Source organism: Carassius auratus, chromosome 27 (assembly GCF_003368295.1).
Source record: "Carassius auratus strain Wakin chromosome 27, ASM336829v1, whole genome shotgun sequence".
NCBI lineage: Eukaryota > Metazoa > Chordata > Actinopteri > Cypriniformes > Cyprinidae > Carassius > Carassius auratus.
In genome coordinates this window covers 7247522-7274789 of record NC_039269.1, presented here as the reverse complement: position 1 = coordinate 7274789, position 27268 = coordinate 7247522, and the positions used below count along the sequence as shown (strand labels likewise).

At 35.6% G+C, this 27268-nt stretch overlaps 2 protein-coding genes across 7 annotated transcripts in view; both read right to left on the bottom strand.

The window, feature by feature from the left end:
- The window catches only part of mtcl1 (microtubule crosslinking factor 1), a 48739-nt gene extending 32299 nt beyond the window's left edge, over positions 1-16440 (bottom strand). For 4 of the 6 annotated variants that reach the window (XM_026205538.1, XM_026205540.1, XM_026205541.1 and 1 more), the window contains exons 1-3: positions 15206-16440; positions 11616-11840; positions 11323-11481 (exon numbers count right to left, since the gene is read on the bottom strand). In XM_026205538.1, the coding sequence (XP_026061323.1) occupies positions 11323-11481; positions 11616-11840; positions 15206-15937 (1116 nt within the window). In that variant the 5' untranslated portion in view covers positions 15938-16440. The remainder of the gene's footprint in view (positions 1-11322; positions 11482-11615; positions 11841-15205) is intronic. The other 2 variants (XM_026205539.1, XM_026205542.1) reach the window with 1 other exon arrangement.
- A 2862-nt stretch (positions 16441-19302) lies between these two features.
- Positions 19303-27121, bottom strand: LOC113045278 (ras-related protein Rab-12-like). The gene is made up of 6 exons (XM_026205537.1): positions 26726-27121; positions 24780-24840; positions 22337-22475; positions 22122-22211; positions 20832-20936; positions 19303-19649 (listed from the first exon to the last, which is right to left on the bottom strand). The coding sequence occupies exons 1-6, from the start codon at positions 26928-26930 to the stop codon at positions 19542-19544; spliced, it is 708 nt and encodes a 235-aa protein (XP_026061322.1). The 5' UTR covers positions 26931-27121; the 3' UTR covers positions 19303-19541.
- Between the last annotated feature and the right edge of the window lie 147 nt (positions 27122-27268).

Sequence of the window (27268 nt, the reverse complement as noted above, 5' to 3'; positions counted from 1 at the left end):
TATATGTTTGCATAAACACAAAGATATACTGTATCTGTATTTGGGGAAATGCAAACATTTATGTGGAAGCACATTTATTCCACAGAATATAATAAGAAGAAGGTAATTGCAACTTTTTTTTTTCTTGCAATGCAAAGTAGCAATTTTTCTTACTATTTTGAGTTTACATCTAAAAATTTTCAGACATTTTAGAGATATAAAAAGAAAAAATCAGAAATGTGAAATATAAATTCAGAATTCTGAGATGTCAACTTGCTAGAAAAAAAGTTTTTATTATTTTATTCAGTGGTGGAGATGGGCTATCTTACTTCAATAGTTTTTAACCTAATTCAAATGGAATATTTTAGTCAATATTTGGATTCTGGATTATAATGGATCTGCCTATGTAGGCAGGAGAGGTTTAGTGTTTTCTTGTATGACTCACCGGTTTCTAAGTGTGTCTCTGTAGCCTAAAACCACTCTTTACTAAGCGTCCTTGTGGTTAGTTGAACATTAGCTATTACAGAGATGTTTCCTGCTTGCTAGTTCATGTGTGTTCTGCATCAATGAACACTAATGAATGCTCGGTTCTCTAATGGAGGGTCAATATTTACCATCCCGCCTCAGATTTCACATTACCTTCGAATCTGTAGATGACATAAGCTTGTACAAACACATTTTTATAATACTGCAAGGCCTCTCTCAGGGCTGCTCGATATCTCTCTCTGCTAAAGGCTTGTTAGGGACGAGAAAACAAAAATACGATGGAGCGCCTCTCAAGGGTTTTTTCTCTTTTTCACAAAGACTGATGGAGATGATGTTTACAGCCGATTGACCGCTGTCTCCTGGATGGCATCAGAAGTCAACAACCTTTATGACGACACACAACAGCATTCGCAATACTTCTTGCTTCTGCAATCTGACATATTTCACACCGAAACAGAAAAGAAAATGCATATTTACAAGTGAAACTAAATAATCAGCAGGAAATTTGTATTTCATCCAATCCAAAATAAAAAATAAACTCTCTCTCTAAGATGGGTTTATGATATAATAAACTCATTAGGTTTTTTTATATAGAAGCTACAGAGAAACGAAAGGCTAATTAGTCGCTAAAGTCTTTAGAACATTTTAAACAAGATGCCACGTCGAGACAAACAACCAAATACACTCATTTGAAGAATCAAATTAAGACTTGTAATGTGATTTTAAGCAAACTGATATGTTTATCTACAAGCTCTCTGAGCTTTAGTGTGTGAATACTGTGAATGTGAGACAACAGTGTAGTTCTTAAACCCAGTACATCATTTAAAGCTGGTAAGAAAATAAAATTCACCCTTTTTTCTAAATGCATGGTATAGATCTTCATAATATTCAATCATAATATCCTCATATAAAACTAAAAAAACATATCAACTGAAAAAAAATCAGACACTCTGAGATAAATGTTTATACTTAATTATATATAAAAGTAATCAATTTAATATTTTAAAAATCTATATCTACAATTATATATATATTTTAAATCTATTCAGACTTTCACATCAGTTTATGCATGAGAAAGTCAACAACATTGGAATGCTTGCATCAGCTGAAAGAAATTTTTTTTGTTCAAAAGTCAACATTTTAGTGGCACATCACATCAATTTATTTTATTCATTAATTTAGGATAGCAATCCTGTAGTTTAAAAAGTAGCATGGCAACATCAATGGAATGGGTTTGACTCCCAGGGAACGCATGACCTTAAATATTACAGAAATGTTTCCTGCTAACCTCATGTGCGATATGCGTCAGAGAACGTTAATGAATGCTTGGGTTTCTAATGGAGAGTCACCCTATTTTCTAACTGTGTGTTATAGATCTGATGTGATCAATTCATCTGTGTGCATGTTTCATCTATAAACAATATCCTCATACTTTATAACAGCAATGTGATGGGTTCGATTCCCAGGGAATGTATTAACTTAACAAATGTAATGCACTGTACATTGCTATGCATCTACAAAAATGCATGAATGTAAATGTAAATATTGAAGACCACAAAGCTACAGGCATGCACTAAAAGATGCAAATAAATCAACCTATGAGGTCTGAACCAGAAACATTACAGATACAAGCCCCAAAAACAACCCTACAAAAATACAAAAGCAGTCTGGGATCAGAAGGTGTTTTTGTGTCTCATAAATACTCGATCCATCAGAAGAGCGCTGGGCCGGTGAAGCGTTGTGATAGTGTGTGTACTCACACGACACGCTGACGATGAAGCCATTCTCCCACAAAACACTACTGAAACAGTCACGCTCTGTTATTCTCACTCGATCTGACTGATGAGTCAGAACAGCAAGATACTGACATCAGAAAAGACCGGCAAAAACAGATTTTCTGAGATACAGCAGATGATAAAAATCAATGCATTTATGTCTTTCGCGTGGTCATGATGAGTGCATTTTGTAAGACAACAGCAAAAACAGCGGCAATCTCGTTGCCAGTTCATTTTGACCGGTACATTTCTTTCTGTGGGAGTTTGCTGCGAGCGCTGGCTCACGTCACATGTAGCCTCTAGTGTAATGGATGTGTTTGATTTGGTGTGGGAACAGATAAACCGGACTGAGAAGCCAGAGGGGTCTGAGATATGCCAAACCCTCTTATTTTACTCTTAGTACATTCAAAACTCAAGAGCAAAGTGATTTACATTCTGAGAAACACTCAAAGGCAATGCAATGTAAAACACTTACCATGCATCAATTTGTGTACAGTTTGCATGCTGTCTATAATAATGATGATCAATGTTCTGATTCGTGATATGCGGAAGCATGCATGCTGAAGGATGCATGGATGTTGTTTCTAGTGAATGTTAAGAGCCATATGCTAATGCTAACATGCAGACACAAAGTATTCTCTATGTTTTGTGACTGCATGTTAGCATTAGCATCTAGCTCTCCTGTTCTGGCTCGACTAAACTCAACCAGGGTTCAAAAAGTAATCAATAACTAATAAAAAACAACTTCTGTGTAACACTTGGGATTTGTTTGGAATTGCATACTATTGTAGAATGTCTACTAGAAGTATGCATATTTAATGCATAAAATGCATGCTAATATGTGCAGTTCACAACCAGAGCTTATATTGTGCAAGACACTGTATCCAACAAATTCAATGCACTTGAAACAACCTTCAATTCTCTAGCATATAACAGCATATAACAGTTTCATATGCTACAGTATGCAGAATCTAATACACGCTTTACATTTTGCCAGTATTCGATTCCAAACACAGCCAATGAATTCTCAGTAGCTGGTCTGATTCCATTAGCATTATGTATATGATGATAAGATGTGTCCGCTGTTGTCAGGAGACCTGGAGAATCCTCTTAGCTGCTAATCTCCGTCTAGGATTCTGTCTAGAGAAGTCAAGGGATCCTGTGTGTATTACCATGCCCACATGAGCCGCACACACACTCCCAGAGGGCGTTCTAGACACAAGCAAGCCTTCTCCATCACTACAGTGAGTGTCAAACACAATGGAAGCTCTTTTAAGCTCTCTCATTTGGCTAAAGAGATGCGGTGGTCTCTGGAGAGTTGAGTATGTGATTGTATGTGTGTGTGTGTGTGTGAGGAGGGGTTGGTGTGTGTCCAGCTGGTTAGTGAGGGGCTGTCTTTGCACTCAAAGACAATTCCTCTGGTCTCTCTGGGTTAGTGGGTTCCCTGTTGTGATCGGTTAATGGGGGGCGGAGCCTGCAGTCACTGGGCAGCTGGTGAGAGATTACCTCAGCTAATGTCTTCACAAACACCCGCTTCCCAAAATCTCGTTAGCGCATTGGATGAAGGACAGAAGCTTAAAGCATAGATTAATTTAATGCATTTATTTAAAGAACTATACATACGTGTCCTTTCAAGTTTGTGTACATTTTCTGAAGTGAATGCAAATATGCATTGCTTTATATGATATATGCATTACATGTTATTACTAAATAATTTCAGTTTTATACATTATAAAATAAGTTGTACATTATGTATATAAATACAGTATATATACACACAAAGTGTGTTCATCCCATAGGTGTAATGGTTTTTATACTGTACAAACTGTATATTCTGTGGCCCTACACCAACCTGACACCTAACCCTCACAGGAAACTTTGTGCATTTTTACTTTCTCAAAAAAACTCATTCTGTATGATTTATAAGCGTTTTGAAAAATAGGGACATGGGTTATGTCCTCATAAGTCACCCTCTCCTTGTAATACCTGTGTCATACCCATGTCATTATACAGAGATGTGTCCTGATATGAGCACACACACACACACACACACACACACTTTACTGGTCAAAAGTTTGGGATCAGAACGATTTTTATGTTGTTGTTTTTTCAGGAGTTTCTTATGCTCATCAAGCCTGCATTTATTTGATAAAATAAATACAGTCAAAAATGTATATTGTGAAATATTATCACGATGTAAAATTATTTTTTTTTCTATTTTAATTTTATTTTCAGCATCATTCCTCCAGTCTTCAGTGTCACATGATCTTCAGAAATAATTTTTAATTTGATTATTTATTATCAGTACTGGAAAGTGTTGTGCTGCTTAATATACATTTATTTTAAAATATTTGTATTAAGAAATTCTAGGTAATTATACTAATTCTACATAATTATTTTAAAACTATTTAAATATTTATATACATATTCAAATGTAGATATATACATGTATATACAATGTATATAAAATATACAAATATTAAAAATGTTCTTCTGATACATATTATAGTTAGTCGAAGCTAACACATAACAATAAAGAGCATTATGTCAGAAATGAGCTGATATGAGGTCAGAGATATATCAGCTGATTCACAGTGGTTTTGAATGTGTCAGATCTGTTAATGAACCCGTTTGCTCTCAGCTGAACACAGACACCTGCTCCCTGTCACAAAAAGAAGATGAAGGGAAAACAACAACAGCTCTTTTTCCCTTGAGATGTCCAGTTAAGCTTTGCATTGCCATTCTGCGGGCTGGTTAGAGTCCTCCATCTGGACTAATAGACTCGCGGGCGACATGAACAGGATGGAGTCCACCTGGACCCCCGAGGACTAGTCAACCCGAACCACTCCTGCCTCTTGACAAGGTTATTCAACACACAAAGGAATGTGAGCTGTGTTAAACTATCCAATCGCTTAGTTATATCTTATATTCTCCTAATACTAAGAATTAAGCTGGGGTTTGTATTGACATACATGATATCTCTAATAATGCATTGCAGTTTGTTACAGAACAGATTATAGATGATGCACATCACAGAGCATCACTGTTAAAATGTCAAATACTGGTGTGTTTGTCGCTCTCATTCTCACAGCTATCCTCTGTTTCTCAGTTTCTCCTTGCCAGATACTGTGATGTAGTTTTGTCCACTCAGGGGAGGAAGGGCAGGGTCTGTAATAATGTCTACAGCGTTACAGTTCATCTAAAGCAATAAAAAAGGATTCAAGAAAGGATGTTTCAAATGGCTTTGCTTTCACAGAATATTGTATCCTATAATGCAATCTGCTTGACCTTCCATTGCTGCAGTGACAAATGAACCGAAAGTGAATATCAAATGTGATTTTTAACAGGTCCGCATTGAAATTAATCATTTAATACTGTTTATTGAGGTTTAGGCAAAATATTAAAAAAAATGCATGTGTTTTCCATTTCCAATTTGACCCACTAGGCTTTAAATGACTCGTATAACCTGATATAGTGAGAATGAAGAGGTGGGGGGTTAGCTCAGTTTTTTCAAAGGCACAAACTGAGCGAAGAAATTAGAAATTCATACATCATATATGATACAATACTGTTTTACATGCATGGTTTAAAAAATGCATTTAACCAAAAACAAGTGATTTTATATTGTTGCAAAGGGATATGCCAAATCAATACAAATGCATAATGAAAACATGTATTTCTTTTCAAAAATGGCATTCTCTCAACCAAAAAACAATGCCACCAGTTGAATTAATAATGCATAATACTGGTTTTATGACAACACTGTTGCATACTCGTTGGAGCATATATTCTGCAAAAAGTGTACTGCTTACAAGCTATTTACAAAAACAGTAGGCAGTGTACACAGTGTAGTATGCAGTACATAAGTATTGCATTGTAAACACAGCCAGAAAAAAAGATGAAAGTGATGTAGCGTTGAGAGTCAGTCACACACACACACACACACACATACACTGTTTTTCTCACCAAAGAAACGTCTCACACCCTCAATATAACAGTGGCGGAAAACGAGTGCACACATTGCTTTATTTTTAGAAAATGCTAATGCTAGGCGCTAACATCTGAACAGAACCTGCAACGTTTCTTTGACTTGGAGACAGAATTGAATTAACGTCCCACAGCAATGCTTTGATAAGCGGCACGCTGCTTTGAAGATTAACTGCGTTCAGTATTTTTGTTTTTTACCCTCTTCACACTTAGATCCAAAGCCATTTTGCCAAACTGGGACACTTGTTCATTAATGCTGAATTAAATTATTTTGTGCTTTCACAAATATGACAGTTTGACTTTGAAAGCTCGACTCAACTTTCATGCACGCTTTCTTTAGAGGTCAATAAAAAAGTACCATATTAAGATGGTTTTTGGACATGTATTAGGGATTTATGCTGCCTACAATAATATATGAATGCAAACATTTCTAGCTAATAAATAAAAAGAGAGAGTTTATTTTTATATTCATATTGTATGGTCAATTTTTGTTAGGGTACCATTAGGCTGCCATTAGGGTAGTTGTATATAAAAATGTATAACAAAATAAAAGTTTAGTATAGTGTCTTCTCGTGGCAAAAGGTCAAACGAACTAAAACACTATTCTTGTGTATCATTTCGACTCTGTTACACCAAAGAAACTGCTTGATTCAGATGTTAAAGGGAAATATTAAACTGGTGATATTGAGCACACTATTATTTGTGTGGATTGGATTGAACGTGCACACAGTGTCTAATCTATTTAGCTCGAATCTTGTGTTTTATTTTTACCTCTAAGCCAAGCAGCGAAGATTAAAAGAGCTGTGCAGCGCACTTATCTCCTTCAAATGTGTAAATACAGATATAAAGGCAGTGAAATAAATATGCTGCTTCAAATATTACACATTCATTTTTGGGTGAACTATTCCTTTATGAAAAGAGCCCACACAGAGACTTCTGTGAACATTTCTTTGCAATGCAACAATTGACTGTGCATTTTATGTAAAATAACAAATACTCAAAGGAATACACTCTGAAATGTTCTCAGATGAAACTTGGTTTAGAAATGCTAGAAAACAACCTGAATCCTTAATCCACATAATTACATTTAACAGCATCCTATGAAACCAGGTTGAAATACGGGTAAACACTGTTAGAGCACCATTTAATTTGCATGCTGATCTATTTGAACTAAAGTCTAAAGCACGTTCTGGATGTGTGTCTGCAGTGCGGTGCATTACAAATGACAGGGGGTCATTAGTGACCCGCAGCACATGAAACAACTGAACTGTTTACAAAAACCTCCAGAAGCTGATGCCATATCACAGCCTGACAGATATAAAGCCTCTCTCTCTCTCTCACACACACACACACACACACACTTCCTCTCCTCCCCCGTGAGGCAGGAATCTGTCAGGAGGTTTCATAACAGGCAGCTCAGTTGGATTAATTGTGTTCGGGGTGCCAGTCCCACTGCAGGAATCAGAGCAGACAGCAAACAGCCTGGACACCAGCGATAGCACACACAATACATTTCCATACAAAGACAGCAAAAAGCATCCTAAATTAACTTACATTTAAAAACGTGAATTGAAATATTTTATGGCAATGAAAAAAATAATAATTTCATGGAATTTCTTGGAATTTTTTTATTTGTTTGTATTATATTATATTATATAAAAAGAAGCGTATTTTTACGACCAATAAGATTGGTTTTTACACATTTCCTCTAAAATTCTCAATACCCAAATGCAAAATAATAATACAAAAATATTAAAATAAATTTTAATATTTGTAATATTATTTTTTATATTGTGTAAAACATTTTTTATATTATAATTATTTTTCTATATTATAAATGTATAAATAAATAGACAGACAGACACACACACACATAGTACTGATTTTAATGAAAAAAACATCCAAACACTTTACATTAATGCAAATCTGTGTGGAAAAATGTGTTTGATTGTTATATAAATAATACCACAATTAATGTAAACACCTAATTGTCTTAAATATACAAGCATACTTTACTTAATTTCCTAATTTCAGCTTTGAGCATCTAATTGCTTAATTATCAACTATGTTGCGATTCCTATAGCTTTACTCACTTGCCAGAATTGTATTTCTCACCTTTAATGTTTGCAAAATGCTTAATTTTGACTCTAAATATGAATATTGAAGGTTCAGTAAAACAAAGCACCAAAGACACTAAGACCTATAAGAACAAGAAAAGAAGACAAACAAGACAAAATATCACCCAAGAAACTACAAACACAGCAGTTTAAGCCACTATTAATATCTACGGACCAGAAGAATGCACCAAACAGAGCAGCGTTATATTGTAAAGCACAGGCGTGTTGAAACAATGTACTTTGAGAATCCTGAAATCTAGAGTCGCACCGTCCTGAACTCAGATGACATTAAACGCTGTATTTTTAGTTCAGAATGGCTCTTTCAAAGACAGATCAGTATTTAGATGCTTAGAGCGGAAACAGCATCCCGTCTGTCCTGCTTCACCACATTCCAGTCTGTTTAGCGTGTGAATGAATCATCCGAACCTCTGCAATGCATGCCGTGCAGGTGAAAAATAAAGGTGCTTTGAAAAGTTTTCACTGATCAAGAAACATTTTATACTGTATTTACTCTTCTTGAGTTGCTATTTGATTCTTTGGATATTAAAAAAAGTCCTAGTATAAAATTTTTGTATGTTAATTCAAATGAATGTTTTCCTTTTCTTTCATTAATTAATTTGCTATATTTTGCGCATTTTTTATTAATTTTAATTAATTATTATTTTTGCATTTCTTTTTGTATTTAAATGTATTTGTGTAAATGTGTTTTGGTATTTTGTGTTACCCGTTGATAAATAAATAATTAAATAAATAATACGGTTTGAAGATATACATCATCCAACATTATGAAATGTAATGACATATACACAGAGAGATTAAAAAAATGCTTTCTAAAGAATAATGTGCATCAATAAATCGTTCTCTTTAAGACCAGGAATGTGCATTAAAAGCAAATAGGGTCAGTTCTGATTTCATGTTGAGTTTAATATTTCAATGATTTTAATATCTAAAGCCGTTAACGTCGAGTCAAGGTCGGCATTCCCATTAAACTAAAGATGGAAAAGCATGTAAATTTAATTGAACATGGCAATGTGCAAGAAACGGCATGATTCTCCATTTCATCCACATCTGTTGTGTGTGGGGCGAAGGGAGGCGTGGGAAAATGAAGGGTATGGTGTGATGAACTCTGAAAAAGTGGAGCTAGACGTTTTCTGGGGCAAACCTCCAGAGAGACGCAGTATAGCTCTCAAAGTGCTAACACTCATTTCGATGCTCTCTCTCCTTCACACTCATTATATCTGCCCTTGTGTGTGTTTACACTAGCAAAATACAGGATAAATATTAATACAAAAATAAAACAAAAATCTATGTAGCCCATAAAGGCTGACTGATCTGTTTTTAAAGGAACAGTTCACCCAAAAATGAACACAAGAGTCTCTAAGTTTGCTCTAAAAAGCATTTTGAATTTTCTGTTGAACAGAAAGGAAAGAAAGCCATACAGGTTTCAAACGACACGATGGAGAATAAACTATGACAGCATTTTCATTTTCAGATGAACTGTTCCTTTAAGAAGATCTGTCGTTCTCCCTAGGGGATGTTTTAGCAGATCTCAGAGAATCAGAGGGGATTCTGGGACACCAGTGCAATGATTCACTGTTGTGATCCTCTGCTGTTTGAACTGCAATAACAAGGGTATAACGTGCACACATACATATTTGTAAAGCGGCTCTAAAATCTGAAAAAGACTATATAAAAATACAGTAAAATTAAGAAATATTATTACAATTTAAAATAGATTTTCTCTGTGTCAATATCTTTTAAAATGGAATTTATTCCAGTGATTCAAAGCTGTATTTACAGCATCATAGCTCCAGTCTTCAGTGTCACATGATCTTCAGAAATCATTCTAATATGCTGACATGTGCATCACATCCACATTTACTCTCCTCCACACTGCAGTAGAGCATTCATCCGCATGTACAGACGGCTCTACCCATGACTCAGTCTTTCCAGATTAGATTCAGATTAACCTGACCAACTCCAGAGTAACTCCTCAGCATCTGATTACAGAAGCGGAGCAACCGCTACGACCTCTCATGCATTAATGCACAGGACAGCAGGCTTCAAAGTTAATGTATTCATCCATACTTCAAAGCAATTCACAGTACACTAACAGTGGGAGGAAGTGCTGCCTGGGTTTAACTGCCTTATTCAACAAAGGTGATCCAGCAGGATTTACATCACAGCATTTCTACAGTCTGTGAATCATTTCCAGGTTTGTTTGAACTGCTCTCAAGTAATATTCAGGGTTATTTACAACTTACGCCTTATAATGCAGTCGGTTACCACAGAAAATTATTTGATGAAAAGAAGCAGTAATGCACTTGTCTGCAATACTTATAACCAATCAAATGCAGAAACACATTACAATATGATTCAATTTGTTAACATTAAAGGCATTAGTTATTGTGAACAAAAAATTCACATTAGTGAAAAATTCACAAGTGTTTATTAATCGTAATGTTAATTCCAACATTTAAAAATACATATTACATTTAAAAGTTAATTTATAGTATTTAAAGAACCAAACATGAACTAACAATTTTAACGTAATAATGCATTAACAAACATTAAAAAGATCTTATTATGAAGATGACCACAATATCTATCACACTTTCTCAAACGTGCAAAAATATCAGATTTTAGGAGTAATTTTTAGCAAAGATTTATGCATGATATTCAAAAAAAAAAAAATCTTAATGCTGCATTAACCAAATCAAAAAATAATAATAATATGCTTCAGGATTTCATTGCAAGTGCATTATTGTAAATGCATTTAAAAAATAAAACTAAAAACTAAATCAGCTAAAAGACTGTCCCCACAAGCTAATGAATAAAAAGATGCAAAATCGCCACACTACTTCACAAATATGCTTTTAAAGATCTCCTCTTATAAAAGTCTGCCCTCTTTGATCAAGTGCAATGAAAGTGTGCACTATGCACAGGTATCTAATGTGTAATACAGAATTGTGTTGTACCTCTTTGGCTCTCTCGAGCTCGTTCTGCAGGGCCTGTTTGGAGATCTCCACCTCGATGAGATTTTGCCTGAGCTGCTCGTTTTCATCCTCTGCCCGTGTGCGCTTGTCTTCCACTGTCTCCAGTTCATTGTGCAGACGCACAGATACATCTTTGGCCACCTGTGGACAGAAGGATGCCTTTTATTACCTTGTTTTCATCTCTGATTAGTTCGAGAACTTAACCAATTTTACCTTAATGTTATCTTAATGTGAAATCACATATTTAACCCCACACATCGTTTATTAAAAAGCACCTTGAGGTCCTGCTCCAGACCGCGCAGAAGCTCTCCATCAACGTGTCCGGTCTGAGCTACACGCAGACTCTTCTGTTCAGTCTTGCGCATGCGATACTGAAGGATCCGGCAGTTCCTGTTGGAGCGGTCCAGTTCCCTGCGCAGTTCCTGGAGCTGGTACACCTCCTCCTCCAGGTAACTGTCCCTGATCTCCTCCATCTCTGCTCGCAACTCGTCCACTTCATCCTAAAGCAACCGAATCAGGATTAGAATCAGAAAGAGAATCCTGACAGACACCGAATTTTTTTTTATTAGAATGAAGAATCTGGGTTAGAATAGATAGAATTGGAACTGAAACCAGAACTAGAATAGTTTGTATTAGAATGAGAAATCAAGACTAAAATCAGGATAAAATTCTGAATAATACTCATTCAGGAGTCTGATTAAAATGGATCTGATTATGAAATAAATATACTTTAAGTTGTATTAAAATCATGATAAGAAATAGAATGAACAGTAGAATCAGAATGAGATTCAGAATCAAATCAGAATAAAAATAAGTACGGAAACCAAGGGAATGAATCTTAGAATAAGAATTAGGATCACAATCAGAATAAAAATCTGAATCAGAATCTGAATTTGAAACAGAAAGAGAACAGAAAGGAAACAGAACTAGAATAAACATTTGAATCATTGAACCTATGATCTAGAATCAGGATTAGAAACAGAAGGAGAATCCTGACAGAAACCAAAAAAGAATGATAATTGGAATTGGAACCAGAAATAGAATTAGAATTAGAATTAGAATGAAGAATCAGGATTATAACAGAGATAGAATTAGAACTGAAACCAGTACTAGAATAGTAGGTATTAGAATGAAAATCAAGACTAAAATCAGGATAAAATCAGGATAAAATTCAGTATAATACTCATTAAGGAGTCTGATTAAAATGGATCTGATTATGAAACGAACGGCAGGATTACAATCGGATTGAAAGTCAGAATGAATAGCACAATCAGAATAAGAATAATCAGAATGAACATTAGAATGAAGTAAGAATGAAAAGAAGCCATTAAAAAATTTAAAACAGAATGAAAACAAGAATTAGGATTAGAATAAGAATGAAAGTGAAAATCAGAAACTGGATTAGAAAAGAAAAGAAAATGAGAATCAGAACTGGAATTAAAATGAAGAATAAGGGTTAGAAACAGAAACAGAATCAGAATTTAAATCAGATTTAAATCTGGATTAGAATTGAAAATTCTAATCTAAAATCATGATAAAATTCTGAATAATACTCATTCAGGAGTTTGATTAAATTGGATCTGATTATGATCTGCAGGATTAAAATAATATTAAAAATCAGAATGAACAGCACAATCAGAGTAAGAGTCAGAATCAAAATGAACATCAAAATGAAGTAAGAACGAAAGAAGACATCTCATATTTAGAATTCAAGTCAAAATTAAAAACTGAATGAGAATGAGAATGAGAATGAGAATAAGAATTAGGATTAGAATAAAAAAAAAATATGAATCAGAATCTGGATTAGAATCAGAAAGAGAATCGAAAACATAACTAGCATAAAAATTTTAATCAATGAACATAAGAACTAGAATCAGGATTAGAAACAGAAGGAGAATCCGAAATCAGAATTGGACTAGAACTAAAATAAAGATCAGAATCCGAATGAAAACAACAGAATGCGAATCAGAATTAGAAACATAAGGAGAATAATAATCAAGAACTAAAATGAAAATCATAATTTGGATTATAATCAGGAATCAGTATTAGAATCAGGATTACAATCACGTTAAAACTCTGAATCACATTTATGCTCAGAAACTTGTAAATTTGCTTAAAATCAAAATGTTATTTTGTAGCATATACAAAAATCATTCAGGATTCTAATTAAATAAATTTTGTGATGTACATGAACTGAAATCTTAAAATTGACACAACAACCTCCCAAAAGAAAAAGACACTTAATGGCAATAATGAATAAGACTGCAGGTGAAGAATCTGTAGTCATCAGTGAAACCCCGTCCTGAACTGTAATCAACGACTGTCATGTGTGACGCCTCATTTCTCAGTAAATACTGCACAATGCCTCAGTGCATTCAGTGCAAACAAGGTCAAGGAGGAACGACAGACAGACAAAGACAGCGAAAGAGAGACAGACGGTGACAAACAGCCCAAACACAATGACCTTCACTAGGACAAAGTCATGTGACAGCATCCGTATGGATGTTCCTGCTAACACGAGTCATGGAGGACTAAATGATTAATGTCATACTATAGCACATGGATCTATTGCTGTTTATTTGTTTAAATATTGATGCATACGTGCTGCAGAATTACTTACAGAGAGATAGAAAGATACAGAGACAGAAATAAGAGCGATAAGCACTTTAGGGAGCTTTAGGGAGGCTCCAAACACACGGGTCCTGAGAGGGACACGGCTATTACACACACAGCTTCTAAAGCGGATTAACACGACGTCTTCAGAGATAAACTTATGGAAATCCTGTTTCGCCGGGCGACGTGCATCTGACAAATCATTTATGGAATTATGCTAATTAGGTTTGCCTTCATCTACCCATCACACCGAGGGCAAAGACTGTGATGTGTTTCCTTCTGGACTTTCTGATGCATGTTGGTTTCATCTGTACTTTGTGGAATGATGTGACCTAAAATCAGTTAAAGAGCAGATTTATGAATCTAGATCTTGTTGTCCTCAAAGTACCATGAGATTTTTTTTTATTTTTTAACTATCTTGAAGTACCTTAGTATAATGGCACAATCGGGTATTAACTGATTGTGCCATTATATATAACATAATAAACATAGTTCTGCTTTTAAAAGATCATGTTTATAAGGCACTTCAAGGGCCAAAAAATGTGCCATGTCACTTTTATGTATTTATTTACTCTGGCAAACATGTCTGTCAAAGGACTAAGCAGATGCTTTAATGAACAAATGCTGCAGTTCTGTGGGCGGTGTAAATGAATAGGATGAATTTAATACACGGGCGAGAACGTAAAGAGGGTCACCGTGTGCAAAAAAACAAATTTATAGCAGCAGCTCAACCCTTAATTCTTCAGACAAACACTAGACATTAATTACAAATAACAACTAAAAATTGATCTACATTTCATATTACCTTATTCATATTTTATATTATATTTAGAATAAAAAATAGAATTTTATAAATAAAAATAAAAAAATTGTATTTTATATAGAGAGGAAAATACTTTAAATATCAGATTACATGCATGCATATATATTTTTTTATAAAAAAATAATATATAAATATTTATATAAATGTATAATTTACTGATTTTTATATCATATTTGTATTTTATTATATTTTGTATGTATAACCAACTAATAAAAAAAAGAAAAAATTAATAGTGTAGTATAAATCAAAGCTCCCCACTGCACCATGGTACTACTACGGTACTTTTTAAAAGTTTAAAACATCACCTTAACTGCAGCATCATGCTGATAATACTGAAAATTCAAGAACATTTTTCCACCATGGCCTACTCCAAGCTACTTTAAGTATACCGTGGTTGTACCATGGTACACACTTCTGTGCGTGGCTCACCTTGAGGTAGTCATTTTCCGATCGAAGGTCTTCGATTTCCCTCAGCAGCTCATCCTGGGCCATTTCCTTGCCCTCCGGTTTGAATTGTGCGTCCTTCTCTGCTTTGCATTTGTCCGCGTGCGCACCGTGCACAGGTGCAGCTCCCGCCCCGGAGATACGAACCCGAACCCCGGCCGCCTGCTCGCTCGAACCGGATCCGCTACCGGACTCCGCGTCGCTACTGGCGGCCTGAACGAGTCTCTGCTCGTCGGACAGCGGCTCGGAGGGACAGTCGGACAAATCCGAGCTGCTGTCCGTCGGACAGACGCCGCGTCCGGTGGGGACGCGTATCGGGGCCAGCCGTGCCTTGCTCTTGGCGATCTGTGGAGCGCCGGTATCCACCGCTTTGCAGGTCGGTTTTGGTTCAGATACAGCATGCTGAGTGACCTTAATGGCCTTTTTTGTCGCTGAGGGCTTGATGTTGCTTTTTGCAGGTGCTGATGCGGTTTTGTCCTTCGCGTTTGGGACGGTGCGTCTCGGAACGCGGCTGTGAGGCGTCACCGGCGCGGCGGACGCGGGCTGCTTGTTGATTTTGGGAGATTTTGGCACGATCGGTTTGGCCGTTCGCGAGTGGACATCCTTCAGGACGGGTCTGGCAGGGGACGGCGCGCGGTTTAACCTCTTCTTCTCCACCTGAGGATGAGGATGATGATGGCTCTGCGGTTTGGTGTCGGAGCCATTCGAGCTCTCCATTATACAACCTGACAGACCGAGCTCATCACTTCAGATTCACTCGCCGAGTCGCTTCCGAGCGGAATACGGTGGATGATGCGGTGTCCAGTGAGGATCTCCGTGCTTGTGTGCGCTGAATCAATCCGTCCGTCCGTCCATCCCTCCCCACGGGATTACGGTACTCCCATCTCTCCCTGCTGTCCTCTCCGCCTCTCCCCCCGCGACTGACGGGGAAAATCTGCAGCCGATGCGGTCTGACGCTCCCCGTCCGCGTCTCGTGGAGCGCATGCGCTTGTTTTTCACACACAAATACCGAACACACCCCTCCTCGCGCTCCGGTACAGATCAGGCACGCGTGCGTACGCGTGGAGACGCACGCACTTAGAGGCACGCGCACTCACGCGTTACTACAACAGACACAAGGAGCGAAACAATGTTTTACCTTTGGATATGTGTAATGCAAATTAAAATAATGTAAACTAAAACCGATAAATGCAACCGCGGGGAAATCTTTAACAATATGACAACAAAAACACTGTTTTTCTAATAGTGCTGTCAGATAAATTATGTCAAGATTATAAAAAGTTACCTTGACAAATGAACCAGGAATATAGTTAACCATTAAATAAATGCATTTTGTAATCTTTTTTTTTTAATTTTAAAAATATGTATTTTTTTTATTTAAAAAATATTTTGTTACCCGAAGCTTTAAGTAAAAAAATAAATAATTCAGCTAGTTCCCAATGCAACATTTCACATTTATAATAAAAAATAAAACTACAGACAATTATATAACAAAAACTACTTGAACGACAAAAAAGGCATAATATTAAATGAAAATATTAAAATGAGCGCTAACTTAAAATATTGTTAAAAACTATATATAAACAACACTAAATTAACACTTGCTAGATTTCCAATCAGTCTGTTTATCCAACAGCGCCACCATACTGTCAAAAGAAGCAAGTACAACTCTGAACATGAAAGTGACATCAAAACACGGAATACACTTTGCATTTACATTACATTTTGCAATATAATAATAGATAGAATAGAACTGGGTAAGTTAATGCATAAAGTAGATGAAAATCATCAGAATGGTTACACATATTTGTGTAATAAATATATATCTTTATTTGCACTTCATTAGTTTAAGAATGCCACAAGTTATAAATACCACAAAACTGCTTAAACATGCCAAACTGTTTCAAATAATATTCGTACAAAGTACTCTTCTGTTTTGCAGTGTGATGAGAATCTGTCCTGTTTTGTAATGTAGTAAATACTGTGTTTGGTTGAGAGACTAAATCAAGACTAAGGCTATTCTGTATAAAATTAAGATTCATAAAGGCAACATATTTTGCAACTAGAACAAATAAACTCTACAGAGTGTGTTGGGTTTAACCTTCAAGACAACTGACATGTCACAGACTTACTAAGCTTCAAACTAAATAAAATATAAATAAAAACTCTAAAACTAAAAAGGCTAAAGGTTTGAGAAGATGACTTTTGCTGTAAATAAAATAGAGAAATAATTATAATAAATAAAAACAAAACAATTTTTTTTATAGCTTAGTAAAATCTGATTCCAGGTTCAAAAATTCACCTACCAACCAAAATAAATGAAACGTATTTCAACCAGGAAAAGCGAGTAAAAAGCACTTCGGGGGGATCGTTTGAGTATCTTATAAGGTTACAGCATGGAAACACAAGCCTGCAAACATCAACCTTTTGAGATAAGTACACTTTCCCTAACAATGTTAACACATAAACGACAGGTTTAGGTCGGTTATAAGCTTTCAAAGGACACACAAATCTGAAAATAAAACAAGAGTTAAACTGAGTTATAATAATAATAATAAAAAGCGATTTTCACCTCAGCAACAGTCAAACATCAGTCCCTCAAATAACAGACACAAGATTGGTTATTTAATACTACGTTTCGGACGAGAATATTACAAACAACATAAAAAAAACACTGCCACTACACACAAAAATTCATATTTCTATTAGTAGACATATGCTGAATCTCATATTAAACCTTTCTAAAATATTTAACCCCAAGATTAATATATATATATATATATATAAAAGCAGAGTCTATTTATTGGATTATGGCTTTATTTTCATGAAAATTAAGCATATTTCCACCAATATCACTGTAACGAAAAATAAAATCTTGCATTCGTTTTATTTATATAAAAAAAGGAAATAAACTAATTTGGTAATATTTGTTGTACTGCCATTAATAAAGTTTTTTCCACATTAAACCAATTGGAACTGGGAAGGAGTTCATAATTGTCTTAGAGATAATGGGAAACAAAGCCAATTTCTTTAAGCAACATTTATATATATATGATTTTGTGGTCATTAAAGGAAATTTTCCCAATAAAAAAAGTTTTTTTGTTCTTGTTGTTTTTTGTAGATGTCGTTCCAGACACAGTAACCCTGTCAGTCCTTTATATTTAAGGAACGTTTTTATGAAAAAAACGAAATCATATTCCCATAAACTCTTGGGAAACAGCCGTTCCCATCAAACACCTGTTATATTTAACTATATGACACAACTATATCATTCCTACAGTCCTACGATTCACTGTAAATCCAGTGATTTCAACTGAAGAGTGTTGTTAGGAACAAGTGTCTCAAAATCAATGTCCCGTTTTACTCTCAATCTGCTCTCCACGTAGAAATAGCCCTTTCCCCGTGAGCATTTCAGTTCTGCAATCCAGATCCAGCGAATAAAACAATGAACTCCCAATTATTGACCTTCCTTTATTCTAATTGAGTTAAATGACACCAAAAAAAAAAAAAAAGACTAAGAAGCAACAAAACTCTGCTGCTAAATGGTAAGGTTAATCTTCTGTACACAGGTCCTTCACTAACATCCAGCATTTCAGCTGCTCGTAAACTAGCTACGAATGGATTGTAGTGCAAAACACAACGGATAACACAAAACCCACCTCAAAAACAGTAACACTGATAGAACGTAAGGCGTAAAGACAACCCAACCCGAACGAACCACCTCATAAACACAGCCGACAGAAATTAATTATTCTACTTTGAATTTAATGCCAAAACAATTTGGAAAGGAGCTTCCTAGTTTGAAACCGAGAACGTTTTCTCCAGCCGTGAAAGTTAAGAGTAGAGAAAAACAAGGGTAGGGTATCCATAGTGTGATAGAAATAGAAGTTTCTTGCTTCTACCGAGAATATATGACGATGTAAACTATAGGAATCGATGGGTTATGACATACGTTTGTACTCATTTCATGCATGTGATGCGTGTGCAGCGCTTTTCCGATCAGGAAGGCACTTGTGGGACAAACGCAATCTTGTGCTTCCCAGAAATGAGGTAGTGTAGTGTCAAAATAAAATGCATCTATGTGTGGGAATGATGACATGGATGATCTTTATTGGCATCTAGAGGTACCAAAATACGGAGGATGTTAAACTGCACAGTCTATGGTTTGTGAGGGATGATTATATTGAGCGTCTTGTCTTTAATCTTCTGTGGTAATGACAGGCCATCATCTCATCATCCGTACGGGCTGGTCACCCCTGGTGGCGGGAGTCTGTAACAGCATGTGTTGGGTTATCAGAGGGAAGGTGACGTGAACCGAGTCTCAACAGCAGCGCATACGAGGAGGAGGCAGCTCTGGTGGGATTTCGGGTTCGGGCTGAAGGGACAGGACGCTGTTAGACAGCACCTTACTGGGGACTTCAAGAGGCATCTGGGGAAAAACAAAATGTACAGACTCTTTAAAAAATGACTGATGTGCATTGAACACAAAAATGGTCGATTCTTGCTCAAAAGAGATGCATGATCAAAATAAACCTGAAATGCATGCTGCAAGTTTGGGTTGCATTTGGGAACGCAACAAGCGCCATCCATCTTCACAAACTTGCTTTTAAACTACATGTTGTCAACAAAAGAGAAGCTTTAAGCTCCCTAAAGCTGTCAAAATGAAAGCTCAACATTTGAAAACGAAGAAATATACTGCAATATTACAGTAGCAACGTGATGTAGTGAAATCCCATAAGAAACTGAACCAATAATGAATTAAGGAAATTCACATAATAATAAAATAGAATATAATAAATACAATACATTATCAAGAAATATGATGTGAATAAAATAGAAAATAGACTATAGAAGGGAGACAATATGAATAAAGAAGAGATTTTTATATTTAAAAATATACAAACTATACTATACATACTTTTTTTTTTTACAGAAAATTAAATAATTATTGTATCATTTATCTTAAATACCTGACTATTTTACAGTAAAATATTACAATATTTTGTTTAATATTATTTAGTATAATACTATTTATTCTTATTAATATCATTATTATTATTATTTCATATACTGTTATATACTAACAAAATTAATTTAAAATCACATTTTAAATCATGATAGCTATTTTTTTATTTTATTTTTTATTTAAAGCTTTTTTTCCCCCCAAATCGTGCAACCCAAATGGGAATCATAATAAACTGACATTTCTAAGAAAAACTGATAAATAATTACTGCATTGGCAAAGTTTATGTTGCCAAATCTTCAAAAGAGATTTCTGTTTAATGCACTTCTGTAAACAATCTCACCTGCTTTGATCTCCAAAAATGTCATCTACAAAACAAACTGTAGCTGGTCACTTTTCATGTTGATCAGACAGGTCCTTCCTGTCTAAGTGGGTGATTATTTGCCATCATACTTGGGTCAGACTTTTAGTAAATAGTCAGATTTAGTCTCTGCATGTCTACTGAAATCCTGAAAACTTCTTTTATCTCATGAGGAAATAACTTGAGCCAGAAACACTCATGATAATGCCACATTCACTCATTTGAATCAAATGTTTCAAAATGAACAAAGAATTTGTCGAAACTGTAAACAAGACCTCTCCACTTACCTTACTCAAAATGTCATCAACTAGTTTAAGGAATATCTCATCCACATTAAAGTTATCCTTGGCACTGGCCTCACAGAAACGCATCCCTGATATCCGAGAAGCAAACTGCAAGAAATGAAGAAATTTATATCAGTGTTATAGTGCTTCCGAATGGGTTAAATATTCAAATCATTCAATATTTGCTACATTTCTAATGCAATCAGCTGACTTAGGTTCTTTATTCTCCTTAATGTTTACACACCAAACCATTGCAGAGCTTTAGAAGATGTATGGACTACCGGATCAAGTTAATAACAATGCCTGGGTCAACTATTCCTGTAAAGTGTGCTTTCACTAGTCTTGTTAGCTTTAGTCTCAGTGGGTTTGGGAAGGTTGGAGGAGACATTATTCAGAGCATTCAAGGAATTTCTTTGTGGAGGTCTCAGGCAGAATAATGTCCCTGTGTCCAGGGCTTTGGACGGACTGAAAGACTCGAAACACAGCATTGTCCTCCACTGAACCTGAGACAGCTTTATACAGCGGAATCTGAAGTAAATTCAGGCTATGATAAAGCTCTAATAGCAAATAATAAAAAGGCATAATAACATCACTTATATTTACTCATCACATCTGCTGGACTAATTCTGAGGAGCTGGATCCAGAAAAAGTGCCCATGTAAAATGATTGTAAGTTAGATTATACACTTTAAATACCCTGTTTTTTGTCATTAAAACCATTAAAATAAAAACGTCTGATATTTGATTGCTTTATAGCACATATACAGCACATAATTAGAAAATATTGGAAACATTGCATTAGCAATGAACTGAAATAAATATGTGAAGTACTATACTGACAAAAGCACCAAACAAAACTACTCAAATTTAAACGAAAATTAAAATTAAAAACTGGAATAATAATTTAACATTAATAAATACTATTTAAATAATACTAAAATACCACTGATCTCACCCTCCCAGCTTGTCGTAAAAAATTAAATAAAAATATTTTTAAAAATAAAAAGGAAGAAACCTTATTTATAGAAAAAAGTGATTAGCTAGCAACATTGTCATTGCTACCTACAACGAAAACTTACTTAAAAAAAAGAAAAGAAAAGTCATTTAAAAAAAAAAAAACGTGCTAAAATTTCTCAAATAATAAAAAAAAAAAGTTAAACAGAAATAAAAAAATATAAAAATTACTCAAATCAAAACATTTCAAAAAAGTATTTATTATATTTTATACTTATCATTAGAATAAAAAAAATATTATAATAGTATATGAACAATACTAAAATAACACTATTCTCACCCTCTCTGCTTGTTGTCGTGAGATGGCGCGATCAGACTCACAGTCCAGTTTGTTACCAACCAATAGGAGCTCAGCATCCTCTGATGCGTACTGCACAGAAGACAACACAACACATTAGGAAAAAACGTTCTCTTAATGTGAATATATAAATATTAGATATAGAGTAGAAAGATATTTGCTGCATAACAGATAACTAATCAGTGTTCTTTAAGCACCTTGTCTATCATCCTCATCCATTTAGGCAGGTCTTCAAAGGTTTCCTGCTTGGTGATGTCGTACACCAACACGATGCCTTTCGCGCCGCGGTAATACGCTGAAGTGATGCTGTTAAACCTCTCCTGACCTGCTGTGTCCCTGCAATCATTCAACATTATTAGACCTGCATGACATTCAGAGTGGGGAATAAATCAAATGAAGAGTGTTTCTACAACCACAGACGGCTGGAAGGGAGGGATGGAAAAAGTTAAGGGTGTGTGACATCAGCTGAAACAGGAAGTCCTTTTTTTTCAATTGAATAAAAGATGACAAACATTACATGCAGAATGAAAACAGAATGGTGCATTATTGACTTGATCAGATCATTTCCTTTGCTAATAATTTCATGAAACATTCATATGTATCAGCAGTCTTTCACAAACAATCTTGATTCAAAAGAAAACAGTTCATTTTGAACATCACGGCACATGACCGATATTAATTTCCTCATTTCTACTGTACCTTATTCACCCTAGTCTGGCTGCATTTTTCCAAAACAGGATATGATGTCACAAAGAGGACCGGTGAGGCGTCACATGTCAATGAGCAGTTAAGACGGACAGTGAAGGACAGCCATGGATGCTGGGTAGCTGGATGCGAGCGCACATGTGTTACAGACAAGACGTTCAAAAGCAGACATCTGCAGAAGCTGGCGAATTTCAGGGTCAAAGGAAATAATGATGATAAAGGGGGTGGAGAGGTGATGGGAGGTTAGCATTAGTTGGAAAATGACTGAACCAGTGACCACTGGAAATAACAGAAACATTGGTTTACAGACTCTACCACACTGAAGAGAAAAGAACTAGGGCTGTCCATGATTAGGTTAATAATTTAATAGACTATTCTAATCAATTGTTTATTAATCAATTTTGTGATAGAGGATATAATCACAATGTGAAAGAGTAGCATCTGTATTTTCTATAAGGCCCGCATTATTAGGGAATGGTATAAATAGTAGGGCAGGAAAATAAATCGATGCATGCTGAATCGAGAAATGAAATTTTCCGAATGCACAGCGATTCTTTCTTGAATCGATTCTGAGCTTAGATTTGAACAGCAGATGGCACTGCAGGCTTTAGAAACATTCGTACTCTGCTCGTTTCCAAATCATTACAGAACCGAAAATAATCATAAAATTCGAAAAGGTTGAAGCGAATTACAAAGCTGTTCACAGTGGGCTGTGTTTACATTAATCTTGCATCATAAAAGCATTGTAAGATGAAGTGAAATTACATGACTCGGCCGAACACACAAGCACTCTTTAGCAATCTTCTTCATGAGCATTTGAGTGTGCAGATAAAAACTAGATTAGAGCGCCATCTGCTGTTAAAATCTAAGCTCAGAATCGATTCAAGAGGAATCGCGATGCATTCTGAAAATCTAAGAATCGATTCGGCATCGATTTATAGTAAATTCAACAAATTAAACGTATACTAAACAGCCTAAATGATGAAGTAAAATGTAGATACATTTCATAAATGTATATTTTTAATTATCAGGGGTTTCCCCACGTCATTTGCAGTATTTGTTTTAAAACACAGTCAAAAGTATTGCAACAGAACAGAATAAATTTAACTTTATCTGAATAGAACCACTTCTACAAAATAGAATACATCAGGCCCAAATAAATTGTTACTTTTCTTGCAATTCTGAGAAAAAAAAGAAAGAAATGTGTAATTCTAAGAAAATAAAGGTCCAAATGTATTTATTCACCTTCTATATATTTTTGTTGTTGTTATTCCTTGGCAGAAACAGAAGGGAAAAAAAGCACAATTGCGAGATGCAAACTCAGAATTCAGAAAAAAAAATCTCTCACATTTTTATAGTACTTTTTGATTTTTATTTTGATCTCAGAATGTTTTCCCCCTAAGAAACAGATCAGAATAGAGTAGAATATAAGAAATAGACAGTATGCCATAAACCCGGACCACAATAGAATTGTAAAAAATAATCAAATAGAAAAGATTATAAATGAACAGAATGGAACAAACAAGCAGCAGTTGGCGTGATTGACAGGAGCAGGTGAAAAAGGAAGTACACAGACATACACGTCAGTTAGTGTTATGATATTAGTGATATCACAATTAAAATGCATATATTCACATTCACTGTTGAATTCTGGGATGATGTGAGGATGCAATCACCAATTAAATGTCACAATTTTAGTGACGAGTCTACTGTTATCCTTCAATAATTCAAAAAAGATGGTAAAATTAAAACTCACAGTCAGTTTACTCTGTGCTACAGCGTTAGTTAAAGGTGGTTAAATCTCAGCAGCAACACATGAAAGATGTTTGAATGTGAGACTCTGGACGGGAATTTATGACTTGTGCTTCTGAGACACAGGAAGTGACATAGTGGGCTGAGTCAATGATAAAGACACAGCACTTCCTCTCCACTCACCAGATCTGTAACCTGATCTTCTTTCCTCTCAGCTCCACCGTTTTGATTTTAAAATCCACACCTTCAACACAAAGAGACAAATGAGAAGAAAAAACATGTTTGATCAGTCATACTGCATCTTCAAGCTTTACAGTGCCTCTTAAATTCATAGCTATTATCACTGAAATTATTCATATTTAATGAAACATATATGAAGACATTTTTTGGTGTTTGAATGTTCCCATGCATATGACAACAAACTATCAAAACACAGATCATGTTCTCTGGGCTTGTGTGACTTTCACAAGTGTGACAGAGCAGAAACTGGAGATCGGCATGTTGTAGCAGCAGCTGTATGAACGTGTGTCTGGTTATTCTGGGACATTGGGTTAGTAAGCATGCAGGTATTCTGATGTGAAGGCCTGTCACCTTGCTGTATCAGTTTTCACATGTGCAATCCAGAAGTGGTTTTCAGATTGTGGTTTTCTAACATCTTGCCGAAACACGTTTCTATTGACACTGTCAGGACCAAAACTCAAAGACCATTTTATATATATATATATATATATATATATATATATATATATATATATATATATATATATATATATATATAAAATGGTCTTTGAGTCTCCGAAGTGCCGAACCGAATCAACCGAGTCGCGAACAGGCTCCGAAGTTCCGATCCGAATCAACCGAGTCGCGAACAGGCTCCGAAGTGCCGATCTGAATCAACCGAGTCGCGAACAGGCTCCGAAGTGCCGATCCGAATCAACCGAGTCGCGAACAGGCTCCGAAGTGCCGATCCGAATCAACCGAGTCGCGAACAGGCTCCGAAGTGCCGAACCGAATCAACCGAGTCGCGAACAGGCTCCGAAGTTCCGATCCGAATCAACCGAGTCGCGAACAGGCTCCGAAGTGCCGATCTGAATCAACCGAGTCGCGAACATGCTCCGAAGTTCCGATCCGAATCAACCGAGTCGCGAACAGGCTCCGAAGTGCCGATCTGAATCAACCCAGTCGCGAACAAAAAATATATATTTACATAGAATATATATATATATATATATATATATATATATATATATATATATATATATATATATATATATATATATATATATATAAGTAAACAACAATAGCTCAAGTTTAGAATTTTTTTTTATTGAGACTATAAAAAATAATTTTGCATCTATTTTTAGGTGTGCCAGCTGCCACTGTGGGTGGCACAGGCACACCCTGGCACACCCGTGGCTACGCCACTGATATATATATATATATATATTTAAACACATATACATACATAAAATAACCAACTATGTCTTACTAAAAAAAATTCTTTTACTAAATAACCTAAATTACAAACCATCTAAAGTTTACAAATGAATCACAGCTAACTATCCATGTCTACCAAAACTTAACAATTATTATTAATCTATACTAAACTAGTATGTAGTTATTTATCTACTCTTAAATAGCCATGTATGGTTTACTAAATAAATAAATAGACTACAAAGGAATCTCAGTTGACTATCTATGCTTTCCAAACTGAGTATAATATTTCACCTATAATAAACTAGTAGGTACCGTTAGTTATCTAATCTTTAATAACCATCTTTGGTTACAAAGTAAATCACTGATTAATCGCTGATACAGTTTATATATATATTTTAGTTACATAGCTAAATTTATTATCCATAGTTAACCATTTTATCACTGTTAACGGTATATGCTATACTTATTATATATATATATATATATATATATATATATAGTTTGCTATTCATACCTTGGATACAATTGAACTTACTTGAGCAGATAAAAACAATGATGTGGAACATATTGTTATAATAACTAAGCAGAAAGATAATAGATAGGCCTACTAGTAACGTAAACAAACAAACGGCAAACGGACAGTCGTTGTTGTTGTTGAGCTTCAACTCTCTCTTTCTGCCAGTTTGTCTTACCCACAGTGGACTTGCAAGCCTCGCAGAAAGTATCATCCGTGAATCTCTCCATCAGGCTGGTTTTTCCCACTCCACGGGAGCCGATGATGATCACCTGGAGTTTATAATCAGCGGCTCTCAGCGGCATCTTCCTGCGGCGCTGCGACGCTCCCACAGCGGGCGAGCCACCGCCGGCCCTCCGCTGGACACCGTACCCCGACTCCATCCACCGCTAACGGCCAGTCCACATCTGCCACACGGCTAGTCCGCTTCAAACACGCCCGCGCATCATGGAGGGAAACTTCACTAAACTTTAAAGCGTCTTTTATTAAGAGTTTGTCAAAGTTTTCAATCGCCTCAGTCAGTCGGTCAGTTGTTGTCCTGCGCTGGCGATACGAGAGCGACCTTGACGTCATCGCCACTTCCGGTTCCGACGCATTCCAAAGGAAGAGCGAATATTTGGAATATTTATCAAATACAGATATTATATGTCAGATGTCTTAAATAAACAGCAGACATTTGTCGCCTTTTTTAAAAAAATATAGTTTTTGGTTTATTTGTTTC

What these genes read in the sequence shown, in the direction of transcription:
- LOC113045278 (XM_026205537.1), bottom strand. Translation starts at nt 26,930, where the DNA reads ATGGAGTCGGGGTACGGTGTCCAGCGGAGGGCCGGCGGTGGCTCGCCC. An exon ending in GGCTTGCAAGTCCACTGTGG is followed by an intron (nt 24,841 to 26,725) that starts GTAAGACAAACT and finishes TTTGTGTTGAAG; the next exon opens with GTGTGGATTTTAAAATCAAA. An exon ending in AAGATCAGGTTACAGATCTG is followed by an intron (nt 22,476 to 24,779) that starts GTGAGTGGAGAG and finishes GAATGATTGCAG; the next exon opens with GGACACAGCAGGTCAGGAGA.